A 14,290-nucleotide genomic window follows, 5' to 3' on the forward strand; every position below is an offset into this window, starting at 1 on the left:
ATCCAATTATATGTTCATTAATGTCTTCAGTATTACTGAGTGAATACCTTCTCTCTTTGTAGCTCAGTGCTAGTAGCGGGGAACTAAAACAAATGAACAAAAGAACAGGAACTCATCTCATCTAATTTACTTTGATCCAAAAAAAAATAAAGAAAATTTAACTATATTTTCCAAAACTAAAAATCTGTGAGAAAAGGAATATTATTCTTCTTTTATTTTTGCCAATTTCTTTTATATCTGGCTTAATAAAAATCACCTGGATTAAAAGAAGTTAAGCTAGTAAGTGATGGAGATGAAAATGCTGAAGTAGGGGTCCCAGAAAATTCTCTCCTCTACAAAAACAATGAAAAAAACTGAAAAAATATATAGAAGTTAACATAGGCAATCTGTGGAAATATGCAAGAAAAAGGCTGACTCATACTACAAACAGTGATACTACATCCTTTTAATTTACCCAGTTCCCATCACTCTCCCTCTTCAACTCTGCGGTAGTTTGAGAACCAACGGTCTGCAGCCAACAGCCTGGCAACTACAGGCAGGGCAGCACTGCGTTCAGGTTCCATCACAGCCTCATTCCCAGAAAACTGGCATAATTTCGCCTGTTCCTGGTTCTCTGAAAGATCCTACTTAACAAGGATGTCGTTATTTGAGCTAACTTGGAGTGTGTAACCTGAGTGTTACTTAGTATGTGTGAAAAGACTTCTCTCAGAAGCATTTGTCAAAACATTTAAAGGCATTTGTTTAACTTAGGAGCTACCTGAGGTGCTGGTAACAGCAGGGGCAAACAATGGCATAATCAAGAAGCTTAAAAAGAAATGCTGGGGAATGATGTTAATAAAGATCTGATCTATTTGTGAGAATCTAGAAGGCTACATAGAAGAATAGAGCTGTGCATGTACCCAGGGCTCAGACCACGCTCAGGAAACACGAGCGATGGCCCTAAGCTGTCACCTCTAGGTGACCATGAGCTTTGGCATAAGAAGGAAGTGAAGGTTACTGCAGACTTGTGAACTGCCTGACTGACCGCTGAAGGAATGCCTGACATGCACAGAGCAAAGACTGGGACACGTACTGATTCCAGGCATTGAGGGAAATTTCTGAAGAGACTTCAACTGCTACAGAGCACAACAAATAGAGGCTCATGGAATTAGTTCAGAAACATCACTAAATAAATACATTTCAAGAGTGACCCCTTTGGAAAATAGAAATTCTGATGTCTAAAGTTGCCATGTTATTTTATTTAAAATGTCCAATTATCAACAAAAGCGGCTAAGCAAGTTGAAAAAAACAAGAAAGCAAGACCCACATGCATGAAAAAGTGTTATCAATACAAACTGCTCCTGAGAAAGATGTTGGACTTACTAGGCAATGACTTTAAATCAGCTGTTTTAAATATGGAGAAAGAAGTAGATCTCGAGGAAAGAATATCAAAGGACTAAAGGCAAATATGAGAATAATATTTCACTAAATAGAGAGCATGAATAAAGAGATATACAGTTTAAAAAGGAACTAAATACTCAAGAGTTGAAAAGTACAATAACTGGAAAAAAACACAAACTTTCACTAGAGGTGTATTTGAGCAGGTGAAAGAATGAACAAACTGTACAATATGTCCATTGAAATTATGCAGTGTGGGAAACAGAAAGAAAAAACAATGATGGAAAATAAGTACAGGATAACATCAAGTTTACAAATATATGCATAATGACAATCCCAGACAGAGAGGAGAAAAACAGAGGGTGCCAAAAAAATGTATACACATTTTAAGAAGGAAGAAACTGTATTAAAACTGTAACTCTATATGTACCAGTAACAAAAGATGAATACAAGTCACATGTATAAATTTTTTTGGCACACCTGGTAGATTGAAAAACTATGGAAAGAAATAATGGCAAAGAAGTCTCCAAATTTGATGAAAAACATTAAACTACACATCCAAGAAACACAAGAAACTTCAAGTAACATAAACTTGAAGTAAGAGAGCCACATCTCCAAACATAATGTACCTGTCAAAAAGGCAAACAATTTTAAAAGCACCAAGAAATAGTGACTCATCATGTATAACAGCAGTAACAGCTGATGTCTAAACAGAAACCATGGATGACAGGAGGCAGTGAGATGACCTATTCAAAGTGCTGAAGGAGACTTCAACTGCTACAGAGCAAGAATTCTTGTCAACCAAGAATTCTATACGCAGCAAAAATGTAAAAATTAAAAACTTCCGAAATAAAAACACAATTTGTCAAAGGCAAAACTGCCCTACATGAAATAATATAGACAGTACTTCAGCAAATCTATAGAGACAGAAAGTAAATTAGTTTTTGTTTGGGGCTTAGGAGGGGAAATGGGATGATGGGAAAGTACAGTTAAATTTACAGTTGTTTTAAGGTGATGAAAATGCTCTACATTAACTGTAGTTATGTTTGTGCATATATGTGGGTACACTTTTAAAAATCATTGAATTTTACATTTTAAATGGGTGACTAGCAAGGTATGTGGATTGAATCTCAATAAAGATGTTTTAAAAAAATGAGAGAATGAAATCCATACAGGACAATAGAAAAGATTGAAGGGCCAAGGATGGAAACCGGGGGTGAGCCGTGTGAAAGGAAAAGGAAGAGAAGATGACTCCATGAACATAGCAGCAGGGGGAGGGCAGTGCCAGTGGAGGGTGCCACAGACACTAACAGAGAAACTTTCCAGAAGGAAAAGAGAAGTAGAGGCACGTGATACAGAGAAGTCAGGTAAGGAAAAGATTAGACAAGGTCCAATGGATTTGATTATAATCAAATCTCTGATCACAAGATCACAGGCAAGTGGGGAGAGAAACCAAGGCATCATGCAGAGACTTGAAGTATCAACGGGAAATGATGAACTATTTGAAAGAGAACAGAATTTTAAACTGTCTGCCGAGCAACCTGAATATCATATGTACTCGAAATATTTATGCAGGGTAATTTCAAGTATATGCAGTTGATTCATGAGGTAAATATCTTAACTCAACCTATGTTTGGGTTTCTGAAAAATAGTATTGACAGAGTATATATTTATCATTAAGTCTTCTATTTTTATTGTAGAACAAGTAGAGGCAAATTTCTACATAATTTTAGGGTTATTACTGGAAGGCTGTTAAGTAAATCACCAACTTGAAATCAACAAAGATTTTTTATCTTCCACTGTCCATACATTCCATAAGGAAAGAGTTTCCTTTATCTTCTCACCAATGTCAGCCTTTAAAGAAGTATTTTCTGACATTGATATGGACATGAAAAGTCTCACAAATAAATTTGGAGCTCCAATTTAGTAAATTTGTAGGATTACAGAATCTGCATCTATCAACATGCCACTTTGCTTTGCTGTTCATCTCTATTTCTACAAATTCTCTGACTACATGATCCATTTCTATTTCTACTTTTCCATGTCAACATACAGACACTTGCAACTTTTTAATTTGCATTGTGAAATAAAAAGGGTATTAAGAACTGAACTCACCTGGCCAGAGGGTAAGGGGGGTGGGGGGGGAGGTGAGGGTAAGGGGGATCGAATATATGGTGATGGAAGAACTGACTCTGGGTGATGAACATACAATGGGATTTATAGATGATGTAATACAGAATTGTACACCTGAAATCTATGTAATTTTACTAACAATTGTCACCCCAATAAATTTAATTAAAAAAAAAAAAAAAAAAAGAACTGAACTCACCTGAACCATGTTCATTTTTTGCTGCTCTTGGAAAAGGTGAAATACTTGAAGGTTCCACTGGGGAGGAGGAAAGAGAAATGGGGTCATGAGAAACATGGTCTTCCTTACAACTCCTATATTCACCTGCCTACAAATCTCCTAACACCACCTGGAGGAAAAGCCTCCGTGCGGGAGCACGTCCCTCTGACATTCTGGAGAAGGAACAGGAAGAAGCAGCACCACCTGCTCACGTGCATCTCTGATATGAGCACGTGGGCTTCACCTTGCATTTTCACCGAGGGAGGTCAACTGCCTTTTGTCAAGGAATTCACAATTGATGTCCCTTTCTGACTAATTGAAAAAAGAAAATGTAAGTAAAACAGAGAATTGGTTAAACAAATTCAGGTCTGCCAGAGATCCCCCTTCCTTCATTAAAACTAATGTCAAAACATGACTCTGGCTGGATTGTTCATCGAGTTCTTACTGTCTTTACACCTTAAGAGTTTCTCCCAGAAAACTGAAATAAGGTGGGATACTTTATGCAAGAAGTATACTGCTTAACTTTTTTGTTCTAAATTGGTTGCGGTTTCTAAAAAACATCTGTTGGTAAGATGTTTATGGAACTTACCTGTGAGAGTAAACAGCCCTGTGCTGCTGGCTGGGTTCTGCCCGGGGTGACTACGAAAATCATTCACTTCAAGCCGAATATTTTGGGGCTCCCCTAAATGTCCAAAACAGAAAAACTTTCTTCTAGTCTCATCCTGTTAAGTCCATGTTCAGGAAAGAGGGAACATCAGCATAACTCTAGATACCACATGAGGTGACGGACATGGTGTGAGAGCAGCTCAGAGAGCGTGAGGACAGAACAAAGGAAATAAGGTGCTGTTTAGGATTTCGTCAGCATTGGCTGCTTACACCTTCCCTGGACATCAGTCCTCACCAGCCATCCAGTCAGGTGACCTTTCCTGTGCACCTGGCAGACACCCATCCCTCTCAACCCCACGTACCACCTTCTGCAAGTTGGTCCACAGTATCCACCGTCACAGTCTGTGATGGCTTCTGGGTGTGGTGACACCCCAAGTCTCACTCAGGCTTCCCCGGGTATCAAGAACTGCTTCTGGTGGAGCAAATCAGGATCTACTCCTTCTAGACACTTCTGCCTCTACTCTACAGCTCTGGTGAGAAGTCTGTCAGCACAGCTGTTCCCCCAAGGGGCAGTTATTCCTGGGGCACCTCCCTCTTCCTGACTTAAGAGTTACTTTGCTCCAGAGGGGCTGGGACCTGAGCCTGAGAAACAAATTCACTTCATTTGAAACCTTTATCTAACACCTAAACCTGACCCTTTTGGAATTCATGAAAACTGGACTGTGCAGCACTGTACCCATTCCCTGCACGCAGCTGCTCCACCGGAAGTGTGGCTAGTGCCACGAGTCAAAATAGTACTTTGAATGCACTGCATTAAGTGAATCAGTAAAATCAGCTTCATCTCTTCTTTGTACTGTTTGTTACTGAACATTTCTAAATTATATTTTTATATTACATTTGCATTACCTTGCTACCGGCCAGCACTGCACTGGTTTGTCAGACTGGGCCTCTGAGGATGGAGGCAGCCTGGACAGTGCAGGAAGGCACGAGAGCCTCACAGTCCCACCCAGGGGCTCTGGAGAAAACCCACACATCCCAGGATATGTTTACCACGTGGCAAGATTCTGTCCGCATTTACTTCACAATGATGTCTCTGGGAATTTGAGGACAGGCTACTCTGCTAAGTGCTCCAAAGGTTGGAGCTCTGGGTTTGGGGCAGGGAGGATATTAGGAAGAGCAAGAGATGGGTAGTTAAAATCTGTATTTTGGTCCTACCTCTCTCACCTACCAGCTTGTGCCCTCGGGGTACATCATTTCACCCCATGAAAGTCCTTTCACTGTGGGAAACGGCATGTTTATACTGACAAGTAGGCTTGTTGTGACGGTTAAATGAAACAAACGAAGGGAACAAAGTGTCTTTTGGTAGCACTTTACACAGTGATTACAAGCATTTGACAAAATGTATTTATTGCACATCACACCTTATCTAATTCTCAGAGTCACAATGCGATGCCCTATTAGTAGCCTCAAGTTTAATGTGAACGTCATAAAGGTGCATTCCCCTCCCGCCGTCTGCAGCCCCCACACCCGCCGCACCGAGCACCTTCTCCTGACCGGGGCTCAGCCCCACTGCGCCGCCGGGTCCGCCCGGGCCCACCCCGCACGCACACGGGGCAGGGGGAGGGGAGGACACACTGGAGGTCCCCGGGATTGCCCCTCCCGTGACCCAGACACCAGCCGACCTGACCGCAGGGGCCCAGTGCTCTCACCCCCGGGTTCGCAGCTTCGGCTCCTGGAAAAATCCCAGCGACGCTGAGACGGACCGTTTCCGAAGCCGAGAGAGCGGATGGGAGGAAGCGTTACGAAACTCACATGCGCAGAGCAAGAGCCGAAGACCCATTCCCAGAGGGCTGCGCGGCGGACCCACATTTTTGAGGACTACATTTCCCATGAAACGTTGAGACCGCAGGAAGTAACTTCCGAAGCGTTTCCGATTCATTGGCCAGTTGGAGGTCGTGACAATTGGACCTGAACCCTGGAAAATTTTCCAGGATCTGCAGAGGTTTGGGGCTAGACTTTAACTTTAGGACCTAATACACGTTGTAAATCGTGGTCCTCGATCATATCCTTGTTGGAAAAACAACAGCTGCAAGAGACAGTTGGGGAAGCATGAGTATGGACTAGATACTAGAAATATTAAGGAAAATTAACCATTCCCTTGGAAAGTGCGATAATATTTGGACGATGTAGGAAACTGTTATTTTTTTTAAAGAGATATACTGATATTTTTACAATTATGAAATCATGTGTTTATAATTCAGTTTTTAAAAATTAAGCAAAAACAGGGAAAGCAAATATGACAACAGGTTAAGAATCGTTAAATCTAGGTAATATGTGTGTATGATGCTTATTTTACTATTTCTATTATTCGGAATGTTTGAATTTCTTTTTAATACACAGGAAATGACTTAGAATGTGGAGGGATGGTGGGAGGTTAGAGAGTTTAATGACCCTCCAGAAATGTAACTTTTAAAATCAAGCTGACAAGAAAAGTAAAGATACACTCCACTATGTCTTTCACACCTGTGTAATACAACAGATACTACAAAATGGAGCCAGCATCAACATAAATGAGTAACTAACATCTGTGACCAGCAGGGTGGTGGTAGGGAGGCAATAGTCAAATAACAAGTAATACATGAAAACATATACAACCCAAATAAGGAAATTATCATTGTATCAACTTTGCATTACCACAGGTAAACCTTCCTTGAAACTTAATGTGTGCACACATCAAATTAGAGATATATGGACACAATAACATAATTTTTCTTTCCAGTAGACATTTTTAGAGCAGTTTTTTTTTTTTAAGACTTTATTGGGGAACAGTGTGTACTTCCAGGACTTTTTTTCCCCCCCAAGTCAAGTTATTGTCCTTTCAATCTTAGTTGTGGAGGGTGCCGTTCAGCTTCAAGTTGTTGTCCTTTCAGTCTTAATTGTGGAGGGCGCAGCTCAGCTCCAGGTCCAGTTGCCATTGCTGGTTGCAGGGGGCACAGCCCACCATCCCTTGCGGGACTTGAGGAATTGAACTGGCAACCTTGTGTTTAAGAGCCCACTGGCCCATGTGGGAATCGAACCGGCAGCTTTCGGAGTTAGGAGCATGGAGCTCTAACCGCCTGAGCCAGCAGGCCGGCCCTAGAGCAGTTTTAAGTTTACAGAATAATTGAGCAGAAAACATAAAGAGTTCCCAATAGCCCCTCTCATCACCCCACACACAGTTTCTGCTGTTATTACCATCTTAGTTTAATGTGGAATATTTTGTATAATTAAGGAATTTTAAGATTACTAATTAAAGTCAAAACTAGTTTAAATTAGCAGTCACTCTTTGTGCTGTACTGTTGTATGGGTTTTACCTAATACATAGGTAAATGATGTAATGTCCAGCATTCCATTATCATACAGAGTAGATTCATGCCCTAACAATCTCCTACGCTCTGTCTGTTCATCCACTACCCACTTGCTTTCCCATCCTGAACTCCTGTTAGTTACTCATCTTTTTACTGTCTCAATAATTTTACTTTTTCTGTAATGTCATATAGTTAGAGTGGTATATAGTAAGTAGCCCTTTTAGACTGGCTTCTTTCACTTAAAATATGCATTTAAGTTTTCTTCGTGTCTTTTTGTAGCTTGATACTAGATCATTTTTTATCAATGGATAATATTCTATTGTATGGATGTACACAATTTGTTTATTCACTCATCTATTGAAGGACACTTAGTTGCTTCCAACTGTTTGCATCTGTGAATACAACTATAAACATTTTGTGCAGGCTTTTGTGGGAACATAAGTTTTCAAATCACTTGAGTAAATATAAAGGAGTGAATTGCTAGATTGTATAGTAGAAACTAGGTTTAACTTTTTTTTAATTAAGATTTATTGGGGTGACAATGGTTAGTAAAATTACATAGGTTTCAGTATCTATATATCTATCACATTGTATGTTCACCACCGAAAGTCAGTTCTTCCATTACAATATATTTGACCCCGATTATTCTCATCTACCATCTTCTCCCCACCATACCCTGTGGGAACCACTAAACTATTGTCTGTGTCTATGAGTTTGTTTGTTTTGTTCCTTTGTTGCTTCTATTTTATATCTCACATATCATTGAAATCAAATTGTTCTCAAGTTTTTCTGTGTGACTTATTTCACTTAGCATAATAATCTCAAGATCCACCCATTTTATTGCAAATGGCACTATTTCATCTTTTTTTATAGAGGAGTAGTATTCCATTGTGTATATATACCACATCTTCTTTATCCAATCATCTATTGAAAGACATTTTGGTTGTTGCTATGTCTTGGCCACCATAAATAAAGCTCCAGTGAACATTGGAGCACATATATCTTTTTGGATGTTTTCAGTTTTGGGGGGTATACTCATATACATAATAGAAGTATTGCTGGGTCATATGGTAATTCTATTCTTAATTTTTTGAGAAACATCCACACTGCCTTCCACAGTGGCTGCACCAGTCTGCATTCCCACCAACAGTGTATGAGGGTTCCTTTTTCTCCACAGCCTCTCCAACACTTGTTATTTGTCTTGTTGATGATAGCCATTCTGACTGGGGTGAGGTGATATCTCATTGTGGTTTTGATTTGCATTTCTCTGATGATTAGCGATGTTGAGCATCTTTTCATATGTTTATTGGGCATCTGTATGGCCTCTTTGGAGAAATGTCTATTCAGGTCCTCTTCCAATTTTTTAATTGGATTGTTTATTTTAATTGGATTCTTTGTTATTTTGTCATTGAATTGTATGAGTTCCTTATATATTTTGGATATTAACCCCTAATCAAAGGCGTTGTTTTCATATACCTTCTTCCATTTGGTTAGTTGCCTCTTTATTTTGTCGATGGTTCCATTTGTTATGCAGAAGCTTTTAGTTTGATTAATTTATTTCAGCTTTTATTTCTCTTGTCTTTGGATCAAATTCATAAAATCCTCTTTGAACCCAAGGTCCGTAAGTGTAGTACCCTTGCTTTCTTCTATACAGTTTATTGTTTCAGGTCTTATGTTTAGGTCTTTAATCCATTTTGAGTTAATTTGGTAGATAGTGACAGATAGCAATCTAGTTTCATTCTTTTGCATAACTTTATAAGAAACTGCCACACTGTCTTCCAAAAGTGAATGTATCATTTTGCATTCTCACCAGCAATGAAAGAGAGTTCTTCTGCTCCATATCCTCTCTAGCATTAAGTGTTGCCAATGTTTTGGGTTTGGGCCATTCTAATAGGTATGTACTGTTACCTCCTAATTTGCAATTCTGTAATGACATCCGATGCTGGGCTTCTTTTTATTGCCTATTTGCCATAAGTATACCTTCTTTTTTGAGGTGTCCCTTCAACTTTTTCACCCATTGTTTATATGATTGTTCACTTTGTTATTGTTAAGGTTTAAGAGTTATTTGTACATTTGGGATGAAATTCCTTTATCAGATAAGTCTTCAACCAATATTTTCTCTCAGTTTGTGACTTCTCTTTTCAATCTCCTGACATTCTTCCACAGAGCAAAAGTTTATAATTTTAATGAAGTCATACTGATCAGCTTGTTCATTCATGATTGTGCTCTTGATGTTATCTAAAAACTCATTGCCAAACTCAAGATCACCTATGTTTTCTTCTATGTTATCTTCCAGAAGATTTATACTTTTGTGTTTCATGTTTAAGATGATTGTGATCCATTTTGAGTTCATATTTGTGAAAGTGTAAGGTCTGGATCTCTTTATTGCTTTTCTTTTGATTTTTTTAACTCAAGAAAATGCCTTAAACTACCATCCAATATTCCCATTTCTCAGCAAAATATAACTGCTATGTCTATTTTCCAATTATTTCACAATTTCTTCATGATTTTTCTTTCCCATATATTTCTGTTCCTATAGGAATTGTAAGAAAATAACCAAAATAGCCACGCACTCTTCTCTTACTATGTCACATTAGCATACTTTTGTATGTCCACTTTTGACTAATTTTAGAACTAATACTTTCTGATTTGGGTCAAAGTAATATAGTTGCTTAAAATTCTGGTACCATCACTGACCATCCTAAGAAGCTCAGGGTAATAAAGGAAAAAAGTACTTTGTATTTTATGTTAATTTTATGACTGCAATGGAACCTTTAATATTTAACTTCCTTTTTTAATTGTAAATTATTTTGTACAGTTTTTTTGAGGTATAATTGGCATATAATACTATGTAAGTTTAAAGCGTACAAGGTGACAATTTGATATACATATATATTGTGAAATTATTGCCAAAATAAGGTTAGTGAACACATCCACGACCTTACATAGTTACCATTTTATGTTTGTGTGGTGAGAACTCTTACGATGTACTAAATTTCAGTTTTAAAAATAATCAAATGTCCACTTATTTTTATTTACAAGTTTGTTTTTAATTGTAATTTTTTTCATTCTTTTCACTATGTGCTATGTTCTAATATTCTGGTGGGTTCTTTTATTTTGAGGAGTTGTTAAGATATTAATGTGAAAGAATAATTCTTAGTATATTTGATAAAATTGCATTATACAAAAAAATTAGACAAGTTAGTGTGAATTTCTTAGAAGGCTGTAGGGTAGATGTTGAGGGAAATTTGCCTTCATTGGTTTATGTGAGCTTTTGTCTATTAGCTTTTATCTGTTCCTGTATGTGAGATGATTTCTGTGCTGTGATCAGGGGTTGAGTAAATTCCCCCTTTGGTCTCATTCTCCCGAGCAGGGGAGATATAGGATGAGGTTGCTTTCCTGTCCACCTTTGGTCTCATTCTCCCAAGCAGGGGAGACATGAGATGAGGTTTTCTGTTTGGTCTCATTCTCTCGAGTAGGGGAGATATGAGATGATGTTTGTTGTTCTGTCCGTGTTGTGAGGTAATGGTTAACTTAGGGTTAAAAAAATTCTTTGTCAGAGGTTGAGAGAATTCCCTCTTTGTTCTGTCTGTTTCGCCCACATCAGCAGATGAAGTAAAGAAGTAGCTAAGTTATATCAGGATGACGTGACAGGCACGTTGCCAGGCTTTAGAAAACCTTGGCTGATGGTCCCAAGCAAGAACAATAGATATTGCTTATCCGGATGAATTGGCCCTTTGGCCGGACAGGCAACATTCATATCAGTAACTGCCGGACCCTCCCGGAACTGGCCATTCCCAGAGTGGGAGGCAGGAACAAGAAACTTGGCTCTAAGGTACATCTGAGAAAATATATCAGACAGACCTCAGTTGACAGTGTTATTAATTATTATTTCATCATTTGGTCATTTTTTCATTGGTGATTTCTCATCATTCTAACATTTTGATGGCTTCCAGCAACATGTAGCTTACAAGACCAGGGGATGTCCTGACTTTCAGCTGCGAACCTGGTGAGGGCTGGCTGGTTCCTGGCCTCTCCTATGTTGTTCCCCAGGGTTAGCCTTCTTGAGAACTTGTTACCAGCTAGAAAACTTGTATGCAGCTTGCAGCTTGCTGTGTCAGAAGACATCTTAACTTCCAACAACAACAACAATGACAACAACAGCAACATCTTTCAGATTGTTAACACCTTGAAAACTTATATGCAGTTTGAAGCATCAGCTTACGCCTTGACTTCTAACAACAACAAAATTCTTGGGAACTAGCAAGCAGTGGTGTGGGAGACACCCGAGTTTCTCTCAGTTGCAGACCTGGAAAGGTTTTGATTTATGACTTTTCCAGTACTGTTCTCCCCCAATTTGGTGAGCTTTTGACATCTACTGTAATAGTTACTATCCTATAGAGCTTATTACTGCTTTTGGATACTCCTTACTCATGTTATTTGTGTATTTAGCCAAGTGATTTTTGATCAATAGTAAACAGATGTTGAGATCTCTTAAACTTATATGTATATTCCTTTGACCTGACATTGTTATCAATGTATATAGTTTAGTCTTAACCACCTTTACTTTTTGTCATTAGCATATTCTATTAATTACCCTTGTCTTTTGCTATTACATATTGCTAAATAAATTGATTAGATATTACTAAATAAATTCATTAGCCCCAACCTACTGTGTGTTCCTACTCCTTCTTTTCCCAGCTCATCATTACAAAGGCTCAGTCCAATCTTTATAACAATCTATGTGGAAATATGCCCAAACACACATATACACACTCATGGAGATTTAACATACTTTTTAGAGCAATGGTACATTTTCAGTTTATACACTAAACAAGTTCTAAATACATCTGGTTTGTAATTTCATTTCCCATTTTAAATCCATATACATTCTAACTTCTTTCACTTTAGAACTTTCTATATTCCTCACTCCAGATGTTATTCTATATTCTACAAATACTAACTTTTGTTCTTATTGTTTCCAATGAATGGTGTTGTCTTCTCACAGTGTTTGGTTTCGAAAGACCAATACTCAGGTTTCCAGAAACACAGGAAAGCAGCTTTCTGACATAGTATGCAAACTTGTAATGTCTCTGTCTACTCATTCAGGCTGTCAGGAAAACAGCTCTGACCCTTAATATAAAATTTTCCTGGGGGGATGTCAATGTACGCTCATCTTCACTGGCAACAAGGTAGTGGCTTTCATCTTAGTACAGCAGAGGACTTGGGGTGTATCAATGACCTCCAGAGGGACTCCTTGGGCATCACAGCCAGGTAAGGCCTATCCCATGTCTTTATTATGGCATACTTCTTTTCAAACTGTTGATAGTGAACAAAAATAAAAAAATACACAGCATATCTATCTCCTCTCACTCTCTCTCTCTCTCTCTCTCTCTTTCCTCTCTTTTTCTTTGTTATCTACCATAGACAATTAAATATTTATGAAATACTTATGTTTACATTAAATGCAGAAAATTGCTTCTCTATAAATTGTTTTCAGCTTTTCCCCAGTGATTATATTTTATATAACTTTAGTGCAATATCAATGCTAGGAAATTGGGTTCAGAACATATGTGTGTAATTCTTTCTGCTATTTCATCACAGGTTTGTGTAACCATGACCACAATTTCAACACAGAACCATTCCATCACCTAAAGATCTCCCTCATGCTATCCATCTCTTTTCTCCACAATACGTAACTCCCGGAAACCACTAATTTGTTTTCCATCACTGTAATTTTGTGCTATCAAGAATTTTATATAAATGGACACATGCAATGTGTGGTCTTCAGAGACTGGCTCTTTACTCAGCATTACACTTTCAAGATCCATCCAAGTTGTTGCACGTATCAAAAGTTTGCTTGTTTATGGCGAGTACACATGGTACACATATACCCGAGTTTGCTTCAACATTCATCTATTGAAGGACATTTAGGGCCTTTCCAGTTTTGGGGAAATACAAATAAAGTTGTTGTGCACATGTTTTTGTATGAATATAAATTTAAATTTTTCTATTATAAATGACTGAAATGCAATGCTGACTCATATGTAAATATATGTCAAACAATTTTTTAGAGAAGCTGTACCATTTCACACTCCCAACAGGAATGTATAAGAGACCCAGGCTCTGTACATCACCACCATTATCTGTGCTCTAAATATTATTTTATTAGTAGTTCCTGTCGGTGTGTAATGATAGCTCACTGTGGTCTAATTTGCATTTTACTAATGGCTACTGATATGGAACCTCTTTTTATGTATTCATTTATTTGCCTTCCATATATTTTCCTTAGTGAGAAATATATTCATGTTCATTGTCCATTTTCTCATTGCGTTGTTTTCCTATTGTTGAGTTTTGAGAGTTTTCTTATGTATTCTAGATATAAGTCCTTAGTTAAATATATAGCTTGCAAATATGTTTCCTATTTGAGAGCTTATATTTTCATCCTCTTAAACACGTATTTTGCAGGGCAAAATTATATAATTTGGATGAAGTCCTATTTGTCATTTTCTCATCAACAAAGCTCATGAGACTGACATATTTACCATAATGCCATATCAAGTGATGTATAAAATAACAACAATAACAAATATTTAAAGGCCCATTCTGTGTG

The 14,290-nt window shown here is 38.0% G+C and overlaps 1 protein-coding gene across 4 annotated transcripts in view; it reads right to left on the bottom strand.

The window, feature by feature from the left end:
* The window catches only part of LOC109438110 (uncharacterized), a 33,808-nt gene extending 27,636 nt beyond the window's left edge, over positions 1-6,172 (bottom strand). The window contains exons 1-3 of one of the 4 annotated variants that reach the window (XM_019717719.3): positions 6,040-6,172; positions 4,314-4,406; positions 3,707-3,763 (exon numbers count right to left, since the gene is read on the bottom strand). In XM_019717719.3, coding sequence (XP_019573278.1) covers positions 3,707-3,763; positions 4,314-4,376 — 120 coding nt within the window. In that variant the 5' untranslated portion in view covers positions 4,377-4,406; positions 6,040-6,172. Of the gene's footprint in view, positions 1-3,706; positions 3,764-4,313; positions 4,490-6,012 lie in introns of all 4 variants that reach the window. The other 3 variants (XM_019717720.3, XM_074334836.2, XM_019717723.3) reach the window with 3 other exon arrangements.
* Between the last annotated feature and the right edge of the window lie 8,118 nt (positions 6,173-14,290).

This window comes from Rhinolophus sinicus, chromosome 17 (genome assembly GCF_057876585.1).
Source record: "Rhinolophus sinicus isolate RSI-liver-muscle chromosome 17, RSI-T2T, whole genome shotgun sequence".
Taxonomy (NCBI): domain Eukaryota; kingdom Metazoa; phylum Chordata; class Mammalia; order Chiroptera; family Rhinolophidae; genus Rhinolophus; species Rhinolophus sinicus.